This window comes from Muntiacus reevesi, chromosome 2, assembly GCF_963930625.1.
Source record: "Muntiacus reevesi chromosome 2, mMunRee1.1, whole genome shotgun sequence".
In the NCBI taxonomy this organism is placed as follows: Eukaryota; Metazoa; Chordata; class Mammalia; order Artiodactyla; family Cervidae; genus Muntiacus; species Muntiacus reevesi.
In genome coordinates this window covers 190,169,553-190,191,731 of record NC_089250.1, presented here as the reverse complement: position 1 = coordinate 190,191,731, position 22,179 = coordinate 190,169,553, and the positions used below count along the sequence as shown (strand labels likewise).

The following is a 22,179-nucleotide window of genomic DNA, read 5'->3' as shown; positions in this document are numbered from 1 at the left end:
GTTACACAAGCCATCAAAATCCTCTTTTTAAATTAAAAATAGCTTGATTTGGTTTTTTTTCACTTGCAGTGAAAAGCCTCCTAGATATACCCTCCCCTCTGCACCCACAGAAGCCCTGATTGAGCCTCCCCTATAGTACTTCCTGGGGGTGGGGTTGATCTACCTATTGCCCTTCTAAACTGTAAATTCCCTGAGGGCAAGAAATTAATCTCATTCACCTCATAAGTGTTAAGACTTGATGTACCATGGATACATAACAGAGATTGTGAAATGAAAGGGTGAAGGAGAGTTTATCTGGAAATTACTGAAGCTTTCCATTGATCTGTTTTTGCTCTAAGGGCCTTTCTGACAAGAGCTCACAACTTCTCAGGATCCTGGCTGTTTGCAGTTTGCTCCACTCCCCTGAGTGCTGGTTTCTCAGATCTTCAAAGTCAGACATTCTGGAGATAACAGCAAGGAGCAGATCCAAGCTCCTGAGAAAGCACACCGCCCAGGGATTGAATATAACTGTGCTTCTTGCTCACCAGGACTTCATCCAAGGCCAGAGCCGTCACTGGACCTCCACGCTGTCCAGCTGAGGGGCTGGAGCACTGGGACATAACAGATCCAACACACGCTTGGACCTGTTAGTTTTTCAGGCTTCTGGATCAGTGCAGAGGCTTTCCCCTGACTGAGCACCCTTTCCTCTTCCACTTAATTCTTCAAAGCTTCCTTGAAAAGCTATCCTGTTCAAGAAGTCTGCCCTGAACTCCCAGAGATGATAAGTTCAAAAGCCTTCAGGGACAGGCAACGAGAGAAGCAGAGCAGCCTGGCACCCCAGGCAGCACCCGCCCCATCGAAGGACCAGCCTCAGCTCCTGCCAACCGCTGCCACCAGAAAGTCCAAGATAAAGACCCGCCTCTTATAGCTGGGCAGCCTGTGTGCTCTGAACTGCAGGCATGGGTTTATTATCACGGTTGTCACTGTGAACCTCATCACCACCATCATCAAATACAAACTGTGTCTCAGGTGGGCTGTGCCCAGGGTGCCATCAGCTGACAACTTCCGTGCTGGGGCTCTGTCCAGGGCACGGGATGGGACCCCAACACGACAGAGTACTGTCGCCGATGTGTGTCCATCTCCTACAAGGTTCCGTCTCTGCAGGTTGGACCCCACATCTCCAGGTCTGCTAATGACCCTCCCAGTCCTCTGGGCAAACCAAACCTCACTGGCACCAGGAGCAGCTGTTCTGCCCATGACCTGGCATGTGTCTCCCCGCTCACCCCATCGAGCCATCCTCCGCATGACAGCGATATATCCACAATAAAAATGAGACCACTGTAATTCCTCTGCTTGAAACCCTTAAATAGCTTCCCACACACACACACAACACACTCCGCACACATAGACCATGTTTAAACAAATCACTGTAGTTATAAAATGCATGAACACTGCATGCATGCATGCTCAGTTGTGTCTGACTCTTTGCAATCCCATGGACTGTAGACCGCCAGGCTGCTCCATCCACGGAATTCTCCAGGCAAGAATACTGGAGTGGGTTGCCATTTCCTCCTCCAGAGGATCTTTCCAACCCAGGGATTAAACCTGCATCTCCTAAGTCTCCTGACTGCAGGTGGATTCTTTACCACTGAGCAATCAGAGAAACCCCACAGTTACAAAATGTATGAATGCTACAAAGAAAAAGGAAAAAAAGCCCATTGGGCTGAAAAAGCCCCTAATGGAGAGAGAGCACTTATTCTGGGGGGCTGGGAAAGGGTTACCTGAGGAGGTAGAATTTAAGCTGAGACCTGATAGATGAGAAACATCAGTCACAGGAAGGGTGAGGGATGGAGTGGTCCAGAAGGAACTGTACATGCAAAGGCCCTAAAGCACAGAAGAGCTTGAGGGTTCAAGACCTAAGAAGGAGACATGGACAGTGGCCTGGGGTGGGGCAGGGATAATGGGTCCTCGGCCACCTGAACTTGAGAGGATTCCGTGACAATGAGCAGGCAAGCCCTTGGCACCAGGCTGGGACAGAGTTAGCACTCAATGAACAGCTGCTATTCTTAGTAAGATGGCAGTGCTGATGTGAAAGAGGGCTTGTTTATCTCCTGCTGCTAGGAATACTGCTGCCCAGGTCAGGAGGGAGAGCTAAAAGCCAGCATCAAAGCCTCCTTTATGATACAAAACAGTTCCCTTCTCATGGGCTTATGAGGATCAGGCACTTGACTCAAAAAAAGCTCCTAAACTCATTACAAAAAGTACCTTGCTTTCCCTGGGAAGGCAGAAGAGTTGAGAAAGTAATGATGAGAAAGTTCCAAGGAGGCAGTCAGCTTAGTGGTAGAGAAGACTGGCTCTCCAAAGAAGCAGAGGAAATTGTGTTCAACACTTCTTGGACACACAAGGCTTTCTGAACTCCATCTCGAGCAGAGGAGCCATGGAGCGGTGAACCCTGAGTGCACATTAAAAAAATGCAAATTGGGGCTTCAAGTTTCTTTGTGCCAGTACCCACTGACCAGCCCCCAGTGATGGTGAACTACATGCCAGAGTCTTGGCATGTAGAGTCTGATGAGAAGTCGGTGCTCTTCTGGAAAAGCAGACGTGGAAACGTGTTGCTTACACATGTTGCTTACAGCGCTCTGGAAGCTGTGGGGGAAATGGGCACTGAGCCCGTGGGAAGCCCAGGAAGGAAGAGGTGGTGGCAGGGGAGTGAGGGAGGTTTACTGGAGATGAAGGAAAGAGTCACGTCTTTTTAAAAGAACACAGGAAGGGTGGCATCCAGAAAACATGAGGAGATTACAGAAACCAACAAGCAAGATACAAAAATCCCGGTGGGAAAATGACCAAAGGACACAGACCAGAAAAAGTGGGAAGAGGAGATACAAAGGGTCAAAAGCCAGGAATGACTCATCAGGCTTGTTACGAACACATCACCAACCTTATCAGTAATCAGGCAAATACATAAAAAAACGATAAGGTACCATCTTGTTCTCTGTGTTGGCAAAACATAAATTGTAAGTCTAACAGTGCCAACTATTGTTGAGGACAACGGGGAGTTCTCATCTTCCTGGTTGGGAGGGAACACTTGGTCCCACTATCAGGGAGTACAATTTGGTCACAGCTAGGGAGGTTGAAAACAAACATGACCTGTGAGCTGGCACCTCACTCGGAAGACATCCCCAATGACTCTAAAACGTGTGTGCCAGGAGATGTGGAAGGACATTCACAGTAACAATGCATGAATAAGGAAACTCGTAAACAACCTAATAAATGCCCGTCAAAGGGAGAATCAATAAATATATACAACACTGAATATTTGTGCAACAGAATACCAGTAAGTACAGCAGTTAGTGAATTACAAGGACATGCATCCAAATGTATAGATCTCAACAAGGTAATGTTGGTGAAAAACACAACATGTGAAAAGATAAAAAGATTGCTATCATTTATGCAATGTCATAAAAGGCAAACCCTAAGCATATGTATGATAATGAAAGTGTAAAACCACAAACAGAAAGAATGCACAGATCCACAGGTTGGGTCCCTCTGGGAACAACGATACAGAGGACTCAGCTATATCTAAAATGTTTAATTTCTAAACGTTAATATTTATTAAATCTGGATGATGATACATGCATGCTCACTATATTTTTCCATGTATTCTGGGGCATGTGTAAAATATTCTGTAATAAATTTTAAAAGCTTAACAGCAAATATGAAAAAAAAGGAACAGCTATGAATTCCAGGTAGCAGGAATATCAGTGCTCATTACTGTCAGTTCAGTTAGACAGTTCAGTCGCTCAGTCATGTCTGGCTCTTTTTGACCCATGGACTGCAACACGCCAGGCTTCCCTGTCCATCACCAACTCCCAGAGCTTGCTCAAACTCATGTCCATCAAGTTGGCAATGCCATCCAACCATCTCATCCTGTCATCCCCTTCTCCTCTTGCCTTCAGTCTTTCCCAGCATCTAGGTCTTTTCCAATGAGCCAGCTCTTCGCATCACATGGCCCAAATATTGGAGTTTCAGCTTCAGCATCAGTCCTTCCAGTGAATATTCAGGACTGATTTCCTTTAAGATGGACTGGTTGGATCTCCTTGCAGTCCAAGGGACTCTCAAGAGTCTTCTACAATACTACAGTTCAAAAGCATAAATTCTTTGGAGCTTAGTTTTCTTTATGGTTCAACTCTCACATCCATACCCGACTACTGGAAGAACCATAGCTTTGACTAGACAGACCTTTGTTGGCAAAGTAATTTCTCTGCTTTTTAATATGCTTTCTAGGTTTGTCATAGCTTTTCTTCCAATGAGTAAGCATCTTTTAATTTCATGTCTGAGGTCACCATCTATAGTGATTTTGGAGCCCAAGAAAATAAAGTTCCTCACTCTTTCCATTGCTTCCCCATTTATTTGCCATGGAGTGATGGGACTGAATGTCATGATCTTTGTTTTTTGCATGTTAAGTTTTAAGCCAGCTTTTTCACTCTCTCCTTTCACTTTCAGCAAGAGGCTCTTCAGCTCCTCTTCACTTTCCGCCATAAGGGTGGTATCATCTGCATATCTGAGGTTATTGATATTTCTCCCAGCAATCTTGATTCCAGCTTGTGCTTCATCCAGCCCAGCATTTCGCATGATGTACTCTGCATATAAGTTAAATAAGCAGAGTGACAATATACAGCTTTGTCATACTCCTTTCCCGATTTGGAACCAGTCCGTTGTTCCATGTCCGGTTCTAACTGTTGCTTCTTGACCTGCATACAAGCTTCTCAGAAGGCAGTTAAGTTGGTCTGGTATTTCCATCTCTTTAAGAATGTTCCACAGTTTGTTGTGATCCACACAGTCAAAGGTTTTGGTGTAGTTAATAAAGCAGAAGTAGATGTTCTGCTGGAATTCTCTTGTTTTTTGGATTATAATCTAACAGATGCTGGCAATTTTATCTCTGGTTCCTGTGACTTTTCTAAATCTAGCTTCAACATCTGGAAGTTCTTGGTTCATGTACAGTTGAAGCCTGGCTTAGAGAATTTTGAGCATTACTTTGCTAGTGTGTGAAATGAAGTGAAGTTGCTCAGTCATGTCCGACTCTTTGCAACCCCATGGACTATAGCCTACAAGGCTCCTCTGTCCTTGGAATTTTCCAGGCAAGAGTACTGGAGTGGGTTGCCATTTCCTTCTCCAGGGGATCTTCCCAACCCAGGGATCAAACCCAGGTCTCCCGTACTGCAGGCAGACGCTTTAACCTCTGAGCCACCAGGGAAGCCCCTGCTAGCGTGTGAGATGAGTGCGATCGTGTGGTATTTTGAGTATTCTTTGGCATCGCCCTTCTTTGGGATTGGAATGAAAACTGACCACCTTTTCCAGTCCTGTGGCCACTGCCGAGTTTTCCAGATATGCTGGCATACTGAACGCAGCACTTTCACAGCACCATGTTTTAGGTTTTGAAATAGCTCAGCTGGAATTCCATCATCTCCACTAGTTTTGTTCAAAGTGATTGTTTCCTAAGGCCTACTTGACCTCACATTCCAGGATGTTTGGCTCTAAGTGAGTGGTCACACCACCGTGGTTATCTGGGTCGTGAAGATCTTTTTTGTATAGCTCTTCTGTGTATTCTTGCCACCTATTCTTAATATCTTCTGCTTATTAGGTCCATACCATTTCTATCCTTAATTGTGCCCATTTTTGCATAAAATGTTCTCTTGGAATCTCTTAATTTTCCTACATTTTTCCCCTTCTTTTAAGAATTCATCACTGTATAATAATATACCATTGGATAACCACTCTGGGAAGCTCTCTGGCAGTATCTACTTAAGTGGAGCATGCCCACCCTCTGACCTGGCAATTCCATTCCTAAGTATAGACCCACAGAAATGAGTGCTGATCTCCACTAGAAGACATCTCTGTACAAGGTTGCTAAATAAGCACTACATTAACTGAGCCATCCAAATATCCAGCAACAGTCACACAACAACAACAACAAAAACATTGTGATATATCCATACGATGGAATCTTCTCAATGGAATTTATACAATGCAACTTTCCATGCAATGGCATACTACAAAGCAATGAAAAAAAGATTGTTCCTTGGAAGAACGTGAATGAATCGTACAGACGTGATGCTGAGAGAAAGAAGCCAGACACAAAGGTGGACAGACTCTATCATTGCACTGACGTCAAATTCTAAACCAGGCAAAATGAATCGATGGAACCAGAAATCAGGACAGTGGCCACCCCTGTGTGGAGAGCGACAAGTGGAGGCTGGGAGTTCTGCTAACGGTCTATGTTTTGGTCTCTGTGCTGTTAGCACAGGCGTGTTCATTTTGCTAAAATCCATCAAGCAGCACACTTAAGATTGGAGGTATGCTATACCTCAGTTTAAAAAACAAAACAAAAAAACCCCACCACCACAGCAATGAGAGCAATGAAGAGGGAGAGGAAGATGACGGAAGGGAAGAAAGAACCCAGCATGCCTGTGTTTGAGTCATCAGAGGTTACAGAAGAATGGCAACCAAATTTGGGAGGCTTCTCTGTAGACCTATCATTTCAAGCTAGCGTTTGAGGTACTGGGCTAACAGCTAAGTAGCAGCGCCTCATTGGATCATCACAAAAGCCCTCATCCCACGTGACCGCTGAGACAACCAAGTCACAGGCTTGCCTGAGGTCACGTGGCCAGTGTATGCCAGAAAGGCAAAGAAAGGAAAGTGAAGTCGCTCAGTCATGTCCACCTCTTTTCAATCCCATGGACTGTAGCCTGCCACGCTCTGTCGTCCATGGGATTTTCCAGACAAGAATACTGCGGTGGGTTGCTATTCCTTCTCCAGAGAATCTTCCCGAAGCAGGGATCAAACCTGGGTCTCCCACATCACAGGCACATGCTTTACCATCTGAGCCACCAGGGAATCAGAGACAGGGTCTAACTGTGGCTAATGGCACATCAAAGCCCACACCCTTAGCCTCTTGGCCTCTGGCAATTTAGAAGCCAAACTGCCAAATTGCAAAGCTTCTTAAAATGCCTAAGTGGACTTCTCTGGTGGTTCAGTGGCTAAGACACCATGCTGTCAATGCAGGGCTCAATTCCTGGTCAGGGAACTAGAGCCTGCATGCAGCAACTATGACCCAGAGCAGCCAAATAAATAAATATTGAAAAAAATAAAATAAAAATGCACATGCTGCAGAGAAAGTCAAGGGGAAGCGGATGGCTCCCTCCGTACATGAGGAATTCTGACCCCAGAAACCTGGCAATGGGGACAGAACTAAATGGTGGCAACTTGAGAAACTATGGATGTTTTTCCCTAATTGCTGAGATGAACCGAGATTGCAACACACAGCTCTTGAGTGTCAATGGAAACACTTAAGAGAAAGGGAGCAATTATTCTTACTTATTGGAGATGTGAGTGAAAGCTGAGAGGTACTCTTCTGGGTTGTGATTTTAAGCAGTTGTCCAAAAATGTGAGGAGGGGAAAGCAGACATGATATGGATTAAGCATGTTCAGAAGGGTCTTCAGAGCTAGAAGGGAGATTAAACAGTGAGATACAAGTTACCTAACAGCCCCGGAAATATGTGGGGCAACCCTTAATGCCCAGGAGCGAGTCCAGTGTTCTATAATTCATGGCCATTTCCAAACCAATGGGTTCCACACTGCTGCAGCAGAGGCCTCCACCAGAGAGGAGTGAGGGGGAAGCTGGCTGGCGAACTGGGGGGCCAGCGCCCTGGTGAGTCACAAGGCATGGCTGATGCAATGTCTTTGCAGACCCTCCTGAGAATATTCTCACTGTTGGGTCTACGTCCAGAGGGCAGGTAGGGCCTGAGCATCTTTCTAAGAGCAATTACCAAAGAGCTTTGAGTGTTGTGGCATGTGGGATCTTCTGCAACACTTACAGCTCTTTGATATATGCTCCTAGAAAATAAATAAAAGTGTTCAGTGATGCAGGGAACCGAGGAGAAAGGGAGCTGAAGCCACAGAACACAGGTGTCACACACTGATATCGATGGAGCTTGAGTTCATTTGTTCATCAAACACGTTTGGACTCCCCTGGTGGTCCGGTGCTTAAGAATCTGCCTGCCAATGCAAGTGACACGGGTTTGTTTCCTGGTCTGGAAAGATTCCACCTGCCATGGGGCAAGAGGGCAACTAAGCCCGTACGCCACAACTACTGAGCCCACGGGCAGCAACTACTGAGGAGGCCACGGCAACGAGAAGCCACTGTAATGAAGCTCACGCATTGCAACTGGAGCATAGCTACTGCTTGCAGCAAATAGAGAAAGCCTGCATGAAGCAGTGAAGACTCAGCACAGCCAAAGATAAATAAACGTTTAAAAAGAAAACAACATTTAACTCAGCACTGAGATGCTGAGAAGACACAGACTCAGCAGGCCTGGTCCTGCTCTCTAATTGCATGGGATAACGGGGCAAAGACGGGACAGTGTATCAGGCAGCTAGAGGGAGCATGGAAAAGGAAGTCAGGGGAAAGATAGCTGACACTCTGGAGTTCAGGGAAGGCTTCCTGGAGGAGGTGGCACCTGCAAGGTCTGTGACTTGAGACCACCAGGATGATCCTCTTGGGATCAAACTCTTCATACGCTACACAGGAAATGCAGGGGATGGGAACAAAGCAGGAATTACACCTCTAGCTGAGGCTCTGGACTATTCGCTTATAAAATGATCTTGATTTTTTTTAACTGGATTTTAATTAGATGCTATAGAGCAGTCCCCCCCCACCCCCCGCAAGAATCCATATCTCCATAGGTAGGCATATATAGTCTAGATCCGAGGCTCAGCACTGTTTCTCTCCTGAGACAATTTTTCTGGCCAGATGACTTTGGCAACTGCTCTCTGGAAAATATCTTAAGAGGCTCTTCACTGTATTAAAGGGAAACACAAATGTGTGGTGTATAATGAGCCCAATTTCTTTCTCCTTCTTGTTTAATACATTAAGTACCGGGACTATTTACACAGTAGTTGGCAGGGTGTCAAAAGAGAAACAAGCTTGCGTTTATGGCTTCATTCAGCTGAAGCATCTTTTCTCTCTGGAAAACCGTGAAATTCCGGGGACCGTGTCTGTGCTCCCTGTGTCTCGGTTCCGACTGGGTGGCCTATCTGCATTGCCTTCTGGATCTTTTCCCCACACGAGGGTGCTCCTGGGAGAATCCCACGAGACATTGCCTTTCTGCAGAGAAACCTGCGGTACCACGTGACTCCCTGTGATGCCGGTTCCCGGGTCTGGGTGGGAGGGCGGGTCACGTGGGCGTCTCGACCAGGAGGCACAGGGCCATCAGCAGAAGCCAGACTTGATCCCTGATGGGAGCCACAGGACCTTGGGTGGCAGGCTTACAGCAGCCGAGCCTGTTTCCTCGTCTGTAAGACATCCTTCTACAGGGCCTGGCAAGAACTGCAAGATGAGAAAATGACTATAGAACCTTCAGTATACAAGCCAGGCACAGGATGGCTGGCATTAACATGCACACAAAAGTGAGGGGGCTCTGGACAGACCACCTGTGTCAGACTTGTCCACTGCTTGTGCTGAGTCTCAGAATCCTCTACGGAAAGAAGGTGCGTACTTATGTGTCCATTTGCTCCATCTCACTACTGAGCCATGTGACCCCTTTAACCAACTGGCACGCAGCGCTTACCACGGGCAGGCACAGTTGTAAGCGCTGTAGTCACATTACCACCTCAAATCCTCATAACCACACTAGGAAGGAAACGCTGACACTACCCCTGGTACACAGAAGCACAGACTGAGACACAAAGAGGTCAGATAACTTGCTCAGGCACACACAGCTAGTGAGTGAGTGAGAACCATTATCCTTTTCGTTTTACTCTCAAGGCTGGCAAAGACCTACAGAAGGAATATATACACAAATAGGTGAATGAATGATGTTGCATACACTTAGGTTTATCAGGAAGGTTTATAAGCCTGTGTGTTGACTATAAAGGCACAGCTCCTAGCTCTAAAATGGCCCCTAAGTGAGGGTAGGTGGTGTGTGAACCTGGATGGTTCAGGAGAAGGGAGAGGCAATCAAGGGCCCTGCCTTTGCCTGCTCCCTGATTTCTATACCAATGAGGTTAAGAAACTGACTTAAGGGACTTTCTTGGCAGTCCCCCAGCGGTTAAGACTCTGCTTCCACTGCAGGGGGCCTGGGTTCAACCCTGGCGAGGGAACAATTAAGATCCTGCACAACTCGTGGACGACTGCATGACTGCACGACTTTAATTTTTAAAAAATTAAAAAATAAAGAAACTGACTTAAAAAAATCAATGTCAATGTCCACCAACCGAGCAACGGCTAAATAATCTACATTCGCCTGCCCTCACTATCCTCCGTGGCAGACCTGTAGTGAGAAGGTGAAGGCGTAGGGCCCTGCAGACCATCTGCCTGGGCTGACGCAGAAGCCCTGACACCACTGAGTGAGATGACCTTGGACAAGTCACTTCCCCTTCCTGTGTCTCGTTTCATTTGTAGAGTGAGGCCACAGGGATGGTTTTCTGCTCCAGGCAAGAGAGGAGGTGTGAGGCCGGCAGAAGGATGCCTCCTTTGAGATATTGTTCAGTCACTCAGTCGTGTCCGACTCTTTGCACCCCTACGGCAGGCCTCTCTGTCCCTCACCATCTCCGAAGTTGGCCCAAGTTCACGCTCACTGCATCGGTGATGCCATCCAGCCACCTCATCCTCTGACACCCTCTTCTCCTTCTCCCCTCAATCTTTCCCATCATCTGGGACTTTTCCAATGAGTCAGCTGTTCACATCAGATGACCAAAATACTGGAGTTTCAGCTTTAGCATCAGTCCTTCCAACAAGTATTCAGGGTTCATTTCCCTTAAGACTGACTGATTTGATCATCTTCCCTGAGATGCTCTCACCCTGATCTCCAGGACCTGGCTACACTACCTCACATAGCAATAGGGACTTTGCAGAGGTGATGAGGGACCCTGAGATGCGGAGATGTTCCTGGGTTACCTGGTTGGACCACAATGAATCTCAAAAGCAGAGAACCTTCCCCTGGTGTGGTCAGCAGAAGATGGGACTATGGCAGAGTGGTCAGAGACGTGGCACTAAAGATGGAGACAGGGGTCACAGGTAAAGGAATGCAGGAAGTGTCCAGAAGCTGCAAAAGGCCAGGAAACGATTCTTCCCTGGAGCCACCAGGAGGAGTCAGTTGTGCCCACACCTTGACTTCAGCCCAGTGAGAGCTGGCTTAGACTCCGGACCTCCTGAACTGTAAGACAACACATGCGTGTTGCTCTCAACTGCCAGGTCTGTGGTATCTGTTAAAAGGCATTCATTGGAGGCTAACACAGACACACGGAGGAAACGGCACACGGACGGGGAGGACCTCCCCACAAGTGCCTGCATTCCCGCCTGCTCCCTCGTGTGAGACTCATCACCAGGATGCCTGCTGGCCCTTCGAGCATCGTCCCTCCAACAGAAAGCAACCCTGATTCCCCCTCCTCATTCTCCTCTGAGCTCACTGGGACCCCCCTCTAGTCTGCAGGATTCACTAGCTTTTCTCCTCCCAAGACTGTGAACTATGTGAAGGCAGAGACCACACTTTGAATCATCTCTGACTCCGCACACCTAGCATGACAGTCCTGATCTTGCAACATGTTTGCCAAGTGGAAGAATTCACCTCTGTATTCCTCCAAGATGCCTGCTCGTTCCTCCTGCTGTCTCCAACTTCTGCTGGGGTCCTACCATTGGCCCTGGCGGCTGCATTGAAATCTACACCTCTAGGGAGTTGCAAAGCGTTTTCCATGGCTCAGCGAGTGCCCGTCGGTTCCTCCACAGCACACTGGTGTGTGTGTTTTTAATGAGAACTTTAATGCATAACTTCTCCAACAAGTTGAATTATCTGCAGCTCGGGGGAAAGCGATTCGCCTTGCCTTTGTGTCAAATGAACTTTCAGAGACTGACTGCATTATCCTAAGAAGGAACGACAGGCCCTTAATTCTCATTTGCTCACTGAGCAATAATGGAGATTTTTAGTAGTATCATCAAAAAACATGTCTTCCACCTAAGTCCTCGTACCAGTCAAATCCATTTGGACTGAGAGCTCTCAAGCCATGACCTTTGGTTGCTAGGCAGCCAGCTTTCCTGTCTGTAAAGGCTAGCCAGTCTTCTGCTCATCCTGCAAAAAACAATCAGCCAAAAGCAGAATGGGAACAACCTCTAAACATACCCTGAAAGTTACTCTACTCCTTTTTGGAATTCAGATTTTTCTGCATTTGTGCCAAGACCCAGTAAAGTAAAGAGAGTAAAAGGGAAACTTTTCCATTTCGTTTCTGTTCATGTAGTCATTCATTCAGGCCACAAGCGTCTCTGGTGTATTGGGTTCTATTCTAGGAACCAGAGAGAGCAGTTTTCATGAGCTTCCATTCCAGGGCAGAGAGAAGGATGCTATTCAAAGACACAAAGAAACCATCTCCACTCAGAGTATGTGCCGGGAGAGGCTGGGCGAAACTGAAAACAAAGTGATGGGCTAGAGACTGGCTGTGGGGGCAGCACTGACCAGGATGCTGGGGAAGACTTCTCTCTGAGGAGTGGAACTGAGCTGAGCCTTCATGAGCCGAAGGAGCGGTCCAGGCACAGACGGGCGAAAAGTCACTCCTGGCAGAGGGAAGGGCAGGTGCAGAGGCCAGAGAGCAGCAATGGACATGGACCCACCTCCAGGCAGAAGCTGTAAGAACCAGCATCCGGTCTGCCTCTGTCCCTTGTCCTGCTGCCGTAAGCGTGGTGAGAGGAGGCTCCGGCAGCCTGGGCAGTGATGCTGAGTGGCAGAGCTCCTCACCGACAATACGTGATGGACCCTGAGCGTGAGCCTGGGTGATTCCGGCTGCCAAGATCACGGTGCTGTTTGTTATCTCCATCGAACCACAACAAACTGTGGAAAACTCTTAAAGACATGGGAATAGATCATCTTACCTGTCTCCTGAGAAACGTCTATGCTGGTCAAGAAGCAAAAGTCAGAACCTTATGTGGAACAACTGACTGGTTCAAAATTGGGGAAGGAGTGCAAGAAGGCTGTTTATTGTCACCCTGTTTACTTAATTTATATACAGAGCAAATCATGTGAAATTTTGGGCCGGATGAGCTATAAGCTGGAATCAAGATTGCTGGGAGAAATATCAACAATCTCAGATATGCAGATGGCATCAGTTTAATGGCAGAAAGTAAAGAGGAACTAAAGAGCTTCTTGATGAGGGTTAAAGAGGAGGGTGAAAAAGTCGACTTAAGAAAACTAAGATCACGGCATCTGGTCCCATCACTTCATGGCAAATGGAAGGGGAAAAGGTGGAAGTAGTGACAGATTTCCTCTTCTTGGGCTCCAAGATCACTGCAGATGGTGACTGCAGCCATGAAGTCAGAAGATGATGGCTTCTTGGCAGGAAAGCTAAGACAAACCTAGACATCGTATTAAAAAGAAAAGACATCACTTTGCCAACAAAGGTCCATGTGCTCAAGATCTTTCCAGTAGAGTTGGCCCATAAAGAAGGCTGAGTGCTGAAGAATTGATGCTTTTGAACTGTGGTGTTGGACAAGACTCTTGAGAGTCCCTTGAACTGCAAGGAGATCCAACCAGCCAATCCTAAATTAGGAGATCAACCCTGAATACTCATAGGAAGACTGATGCTACAGCTGAAGATCAAATACTTCAACCACGTGATGTGAAGAGCCGACTCACTGGAAAAGACCCTGATGCCAAGGAAGACTGAAGGCAGAAGAAGAGGAGGCTGACAAAGGATGAGATGGTTGGATGGCATCACTGATTCAATGGACATGAACTTCAGCAAACTCTGGGAGATGGTGAGGGACAAGAAGGCCTGGCATGCGGCCGTCCATAGGCTCACAAAGAGTCAGACACAACTAAGTGACTGAACAACAGTAACAAAAAACCAAGCCTATCCTGAGTGACACAAGTCCCACGCCTATGATATTTAATAGTTAATAAGTAGTTTTAGGGGCTTCCCTGGTAGCTCAACTGCCAGAGCTACTGGTGAAGGACAGGGAAGCCTGGTGTGTGGCAGTCCATGGGATTGCAAAGAGTCGGACACAACTTACTGACTGAACAACTTTAACATGGGCTTCCCTGGTGCTCAGCGGAAAAGAATCCGACTGTAATGCAGGAAACCGCCTTCAGTGCAGGGAATGCAGGTTTGATCCCTGGGTGGGGAAAATGCCCCAGAGGAGGGCATCGCAACCCACATCAGTACTCATGCCTGGAGAATCCCATGGACAGAGGAGCCTGGTGGGCCACAGTCCATGAAGTCACAAGAGCTGGACACAACTTAGCTACTAAACCACCACTACCAACTTTAACATACAACTATTGTGGGCTGACTTGGCTACGAAGGAATACATATTTCATTGACTCAGAAAACTATTTTAATGTGATGGGCTGGATTGGTACATGAAGGCATGAATATTATCTCTATCAAGTACACTGGGATCCCTGCGCATTTATAACTAAACACATACACAGCATACTGCGGTAAAAGAAATGCATTGGTGAAGACAAATCTTGCATCCAGAAAACTATAAAATGTGTAAATTTAATTGATTTTTTAAAAGTTCAAACTGGGGTTAAGATGACATTTTACTGAAACAGAAATTTAGGCTAGAAAGGTACTCATCTGATGAATTTTAAAAGGCTACAATGTGTTTTAATATGTCCTTGAATACTGTCCAGAACTGTGGATTCTACAGTGAATCATTTAACGGGTCTAAGGCTTAGAGCAACAAGCTGCATGTAACTCAGCCCACCTGGGGGTGTGTGTCTGCATATTAATACATGCCTCAATGGTCCAGGCAGATAAGTGTTCCATTGGTGAAGTGACCCAATCAAAGAAAAGACTTTGGTGGGGTACATTTTTCTGGCTCAATTGAGAATCAAGCTCTCTAGAAACTTTGCCCACAGAGTATCAAAGCAGGAGTCCCGAGCTATTAGATTCAGGTGTGGCCAGTGAAAGCTTGGTCTTGAAAGAAGAGTTCATCACCGGCCTCTGTTGGGCATTGAGGTCCTGAATCCTGACTCATTCTGCCCTTGAAAATCAGACAGATCCTCAGATCCGATAGAGGTGGTGGGGGAGGGGGGGCGGCGGCATAGACTAGAGGGAATTAAACTAGAGTTAGAACCTGACCAGGGCTTCTCAGGTGGCTCAATGGTAAAAATCTGCCCACCAATGCAGGAGACGCAGGTTCGATCCTTGCATCAGGAAGATCCCCTGGAAAAGGAAATGGCAACCCACTCCAGGATTCTTGCTGGAGAATTCCAAGGACAGAGGAGCCTGGTGGGCTTCAGTCCATGGGGTGGCGGAGTCAGACACGACTGAGCACTCACGCATGCAGAACCCAGCCAGCCAATTAAAAACTAAAGGGCCATACAGACTAGACAAGCAGCCAAGGCCCTGAGCTGTGAGATTCCTAAGCAAGACTGGAAACTGTCAGATCCACTCCTGACCATGGGGAACAGAACCAACGATCTGGTGAAGAACCAACCAGTGTATGTGTATAAGCCAGTCATCACTGGGTCAGGTCCATCCAGAGGGTACCTTTAATTCCAAGCTCATCTATTTGCAAACAGGGTTGCACTGGGTACCCTACTGATAGATTTCACAGGCGCGAAACCCACTGCTGGTGAAGGTCAGGCCCAGATTGACAGGGATGGGAGACCAGGAGAAGGGCTGTAGGCGGCCCACTCAGAGGGGAAGCTCACTCTCACCGGGTGTGTCTAACACGGGAGAGGCAGGACTGCTCATGCTCTGTCTGTGGTCACGTAACCCCAGAAGGCTCCTCCGACTCCTCAGGACTGCGCTTCCTCTCACTAAACCTGAGCCTGGCACACCAGCACGCTGAGGGCTGGGGGTGCTCTGGATGGCTCTGTCTTGTCTTAAGTAAGTTCGGTACAACCATAAGGCTTGAGGAGAGATGAGGAGGGGAGGGGGTGTCCCTTGGGGCTGCAGAGAAAGCATTCAGCAAGTGTGGCCCCAAAGATGTCCCTCCCCATCCTCATCCCAGAGTCCAAGAGCATCTCACCTTACATGGCGAAAGGGACTTTGCAGAACTTGAGAGAGGAGATGATCATAGATTTTGGGGGGTGGGGTGGGGCTGTGATCACAGGGAGTCAGAGGAGTCAGAGAAGGAGATCTATGTTAATAGAAGCAGAGACACCAGAGCGATGAGATTGTGGCCTTGAAGACAGAAGGGGGTCACAAGCTAAGGGATGTGGGGGCCTCTAGAAGTTGCAAACAGCAAGGAGTGACCTCTCCTCTGGAGCCTCCGGGAGGAATACGGCCCCCGTCCAGGCATGAATCGTAGCCCGTTGAGGCTGGCTTTAGATAATTCACTGCAATTGTTTTAGAACACTAAACGTGTGGGAAACTGTTGCAGTAGCCATGTGCATGGGTGCGTGTTCAGTCACTCAGTCGTGCCCAACTCTTGTGGCCCCCAAGGACTGCAGCTCACCAGGCTCCTCTGTCTGGGGATTTCCCAGGCAAGAACACTGTACTGGGTTGCCATTTCCTCCTCCAGGGAATCTTCTGGACCCAGGGATCGAATCTGCATCTCCTGCATTGGCAGGTGGGTTCTTTACCACTGTGCCACGGGGGAAGCCACCTTACAGCAGCCACAGGAAGTGAAAACACAGTGGAAGACAGACATGCCCACGGTCCAGGCTTATACTAATTCCCTCAGGGAGATGCAGACAGGCCACGTTCCCTGAAGGTGTCGTCCAAGGGCTGCGCCAGGGTAATGCTCTCTGCAGATGGGAACATCTTACAGTGAAAATATGTTGGTTACATAGAATCTCATTTTATGACACTTAAAGATATTCTGGATGGGTCCCAAGATTTGTATGAGCCAGCAAGTCATGAGATTAAATCAGTAATATAGTCCCCTCCCCCATTTTCATAAGAAGTATTGTACTCCTTGCTGTGAACAAGTGTAGAATTTCTCAGTCTTCTGTATTTTATGGGCTCAACTCTATTTTTCTTCAACAGAAGAAAAGGAACAACAGATTTATTCTGGGTCCGAGACAAACCTGCTTTATAACTCTTTAAATTATGTTCCAGCAGACCCTGATGTGATCAGATTTCTAATTTGGTTTAAACACGGAAACCTCTGAACATGTAAACACAACGGTCAGTAAGTTTTCTCTATGGAATTGGCAAGTTTGGGTAGTGGGTTACAGAAACTCCTGCTCTAGTTTTTCTATGAGAAAGACCATAGGATATCCTAGGAAATTCAAGGCCAGTGGGATCTGCACAGGCTTCATCCATGTGAGAGCGCTGTGGTTCCCACACTCCCTGGGGGTCAGCACCACCCAGAGAGCTTGCTAAGCCCCACCCTCCCTGCGGGGTCCCGGCCCCAGAATCTGTCTTCCAGTAGGTGCAGGGCAGAGTCTGAGAACCTACGTTCTCACAAGCTCCAGGTGAGGCCAATGCTGTGGATTGGGGGTCACACTCTGAAAACCACCTCCCATCCAAGGCCCAATTTCTCCCAGGTCCTGAGGAAGGTCCATGTTATCTCATCTGATTCAATTGCCCCTGCCAAGCTAGTTCATATGGTGCAACTGATGAAGGGTCTCTATCTCCTACTTGTCCAGAAGCCAGGAGCTCTCCGGCTTGTCTGTATCCTGGAGTCACATTGAAACCCCTCCACGCACAGGCCTCACTCCAGGCCAATCAGCCCAGGAGAGGGGGTGAGGGGTGGGCAGGTCGCAGGGTTTGGATAGCTTCCCAAGTGATCCAAAGCCCAGCCAAGATGGAGAATGGCTGCAAATGTGATGGATGACAAAAATGATGCCAACCGGCTGAAGCAGACAACACAGCGGGGCCCTATGCCAAGCGCGGCTGTCATCTTTGGTGCCACTTACAATGTGACACTGATGGGCTCAGTAATGCTGGCTGGATGAGTGCATGGATGCTAACCGACCAGAGAGGAGAGCTAGTGCCTCCTTTCTCCAGGGTACAGGATGAACACACGGAAGCACACTAGTTCGTTATCAGTGACCAACCCTCATGGGGCAGCAGCCCTGTAATAAAACAAGCTCTTCTGAGAAAGCCTTCCCTGGGAAATAACTCCATACTCCTTAAGTCCAAATAAATATCATGACAACCATGGATGAGAACTAGAAGACTTTTTTTTTTTTTGGTCCAGAACAGGAGCTGGCAAACTATGTCCCATAGGCGAGATCCAGCTGCCACCTCTTCTAATAAACAAAAGTTTTCCTGGCACACAGGCATGCTCACGTGCGCACATACTGTCTGCAGCCGCTGCCACACTGGCGGAGCTGGGTGTTTCGGCTGAAGCGGTAGGGGCTGCGAAGCCAGGACACTTACTCTCTGGCCTTTTAGCAGAACAGGTGTGGCAGTCCCACTCTGGAGAAATCAGAGGATGGACACGCAGACAAGACGTAACGCGACTGTCTTTTGGGGGAATGAATGGTGGGTGGCCGTTTACTTCGTTCCCATCTTTTTTCTCCTATCAGCCAACTTTTTGAGTTATATAAAGGAGCCCAGATGTTTAAATCACTGGCAGAAGGAGAAGACAGAGGCGCCAGTCGGAGAGCTGCCCAGCCCACAGAGGTGATGGCACCTACCTTGTTTCCAATGGCCTTCTTGGGCGGGAAGTTGAAGGCCCTCACTTGAGGGTATTTGTTCTGTAACTTGTGGTGCAAAGTTCTGAACTCTGCATACCGCCGATAGACATTCCACTCATCGTCTTTTATCCGGATGTAGACCTTTGGAGAAAAAGAAAAGAGAAAGAAAATTCAAGTCTCTTAAAACTCTCATTCCATCTTGGATGCTTCCTTATCCTGGCTATTGTAAACAGTGCAGCAAAGAACACTGGGGGTCATGAGTCTTTTAGAAATCGTGGTTTTCTCACAGTATACGCCCAGCAGTGGAGTTGCTGGGCATATGGTAGGTTTATTCCTAGTTTTTTAAGGAATCTCAGATAAAGGAGATGTGGTACATCTCCTTTATAAATGGAGTACTACTCAGTCATAAAAAATGAATTTGAGTCAGTTCTAGTGAGGTGGATGAACCTAGAGCCTATTATACAGGGTGAAGCCAGTTAGAAAGAGAGTAACAAATATCATATATTAATGCATATATGTGGAATCTAGAAAAATGGTGTTGATGGACTTATATACTCTCATGTGTAAAACGGACAACTGATGAGAAGTTGCTATATCGCACAGGGAGCCCAGTTGGTGCTCTGTGATGAACTAGAGGGGTGGGATAGGGGAGCGGAGGGAGGCTCGAGATGGAGGGGATATATGTATAATTACGGCTGACTTCCACTGTTGCATGGCAGAAACCAACACAACATGGTAAAAATTTAAAAAATAAAAAAGTGAAAAAAAATTCTCATTACAAAGTGGGTGGGGCTCTGGCAACACCACCTGCCAGGAAAACCAACTCTGACAGCAGGGCCACACCCGCCCCCTGGGTCACTGGAGGCCCAGTGCTGGGCGTGGCGGAGGGACTCAGTGTACCACGTGCGTAAATGGGTACACGAGAGAATGGCACCATCTGGCAGGCTGCGTACTGATGAACATCAGCTCCCAGTATCAGTGGAGACCGACAGCCCAATTCATCTCAGAGACGCATTTCCCATGCCTTTGTCACAAGCATGCTGTCACAGTGACAGATGGCGGTGGAGAGGCCATTCATCCTCGCTGGCTTGTGTTTCTTCATCTGTTAATGGAGCTGACTAACAGCACCTCCTCCCAAGGTGGTGGGGAGAACAGTCAGGCTTATAAGCCGTGCAGCTGTGCCTGGGTCACACAGACCAGCACGCCGGTGGGGAGGGGCGGGTGGTTTGAAACCAATCCCAGGAAGGAGGAGGGAGGGAGGGAGGGGGCAAGAGCCGAGATCAGCACAACCAGATGGAAGGTCACGTCAGGATGGGATACACACACCTGGGGCATCAAACTTCTTCCTTTTAATCAAGATGTGATCCTCAAAAAAAAAAAAAAAAAAAAGATGTGATCCTCAAGCTAACATTCAAGGGGTATTAAAATGTAAGGGCTATTTCACCTGCCCTTTTTAAAAAATTTTTACAGGCCCCCACACCTTCCAGGAACACTACATCAGAAAGCAAAACAGAGAAGTGGGAGAGAGTTCAAAGAATTTTTTAAAAATTGTGTGAGTTAATAAGAACAGCCCAGGACTTTTCTGGTGGCTCAGTGGTAAAGGATCTGCCGGCCAATGCAGGAGGCACAGGTTTGATCCCTGGTCTGGGAAGATGCCACGTGCTATGGAGCGACTAAGCCCGTGGGCCACAACTACCGAGGCCCAAGCCCTAGAGCCTGTGCTCCACAAAAGAAGCCTGTGTACTGCAGTGAAGACCCACCGCAGCCAAAAAGAAATAAAATTAAAACAAAAAAGAAAAGAGCAGCCGAGAGCATGAAGTCTCCACTGATAAATAGCTATTGTAATCTGCAGTCAGCGAATGCCAATGCACGTCTTAAAACCTCTTTCACCATAAAAGTAGGCACCTCTACAGTGACTGATAAATTCTGCCTCTCTCTAAAGAGTACCATGCATCCCCAGATGCGGACCTCATATATCTGAGCTCTGGGAAGGCAACCACCAATATTCTGGCGAACAAGGTGAAGGAAGGAGAATTTAAACTCAAAGAATCCCAATCAATGGATGGAAGTTTCTAGCGGACTTAGATGGAGAAATGGAGGCCTATCGAGTCTGACAGAAGCCCCCAAGTGAAGAGAGACCGTAAATATCCTGGATGACAGATATCAAGTGATCTCAAGAGGCTTGAGGGATGAGTCTAACGCAACATGATGAAACTTTAAAAGATCAGTGCCAGACTTTGCAATACAACCCCGAAAGCCAACACTGTAAGATAAGAGGGGGAGATACAGTACAGCAATGGCCTGTGGGATAAAGACTCATGGGTTTTAGTAAATTCAAGTTAAGTGAATACTGTCAAAGGGTCACCAAAAAAAAGGCCTATGTATTATTTGCTCAGTCATGTCTGATTCTCTGCAACCCCCTGGACTATAGCCCTCCAGGCTCTTCTGTCCATGGGATTTCCTAGGCAACAATACTGGAGTGGGTTGCCATTTCCTTCTCCAACTATTTGGATCTCATTAAAAGGTATCTGATATATTTTAAATAAAAGGAGTTGATGAGTCTTGCTCTATTTTAAATCGACTATGCCAACTTAGTTAGGTTTTGGCTGCTACCTGTTAAAAGATGAACTGAAATAAGTTCAGAAATGCCCAGAAAATTTGCTACTCCAAATGTGGTCTGCGAACCAGGAACATCAGTATCACGTGGTAAGATGGCAGAAATGCAATATCTCAGGCTCCACCCCAGATGTACTGACTCAGAATCTGTGTCTTAACCAGAACCCCAACTAGTACACACACACTTTAAAGTTTAGAAGCACAGGTCCTCAGAGATGATCTGCAGCCAAATTATCAGAGGAAGATGGAAGACACTGGAGGATGATAAACTGAGCCCCAGAGATGCAGGAGATACGGATCTCTGGAGACTGCAACGAGGAAAAGGAAAGACCAAGATGATGTGTTCTGGATGATTCCAGGAGGCAAATTTCCAGCAGACAGAAACTAGAGAAAGATAAGTTTCATTAGGAAAGAACTTTCTAGCAGCCAGAGTTGCCTAAAGAGGAAAAGATGTGTCTCAAGAGCGTTTTTGGCACTAGGTGCCCAAGCAGTGGTACAACAGACAGACGGTTATCACAATTATGCAAGGATTTGCTTTGTAACAGTGAAGGATAATTAGACCCCAGAAGCATCTGGAAAGGCTTGGCTAGCTGTGGAACGGAGGCTTCAGGAATTAAGTCTCCACGAACTGAGACAAGATGGATCAGTTCGCAAATAAACCCAGGAGCTCACAGGACTTTAACACGGCACTTGTAGGGCATTCTTTGGATCCTCCCAAGTCACAGCAAATGCAAGCTGCCCAATCAGTATCCATTTCCCTCCAATACCTCTAGCGAGAGCAATGTGTTCAGGGGGGAAAAAAAAGTTAACTACATTTTCCGGTGCTCCTGGCCAGACTCATTAGAAAAGACCCTGATGCTGGGAAAGATTGAGGGCAAGCAGAGAATCAGGCAACAGAGAATGAGATGGTTGGATGGCATCGCTGACTCAATGGACATGAGTTTGAGCAGACTCAGGGAGATAGTGAAGGACAGGGAAGCCTCATGTGTGGCAG

At 47.3% G+C, this 22,179-nt stretch overlaps 1 protein-coding gene across 1 annotated transcript in view; it reads right to left on the bottom strand.

Moving 5' to 3' along the window:
- SNX29 (sorting nexin 29) overlaps positions 1–22,179 on the bottom strand; it is a 576,513-nt gene that overhangs the window by 89,391 nt on the left and 464,943 nt on the right. Inside the window, exon 19 of the mRNA XM_065924349.1 lies at positions 18,570–18,710. Coding sequence (XP_065780421.1) covers positions 18,570–18,710 — 141 coding nt within the window. The remainder of the gene's footprint in view (positions 1–18,569; positions 18,711–22,179) is intronic.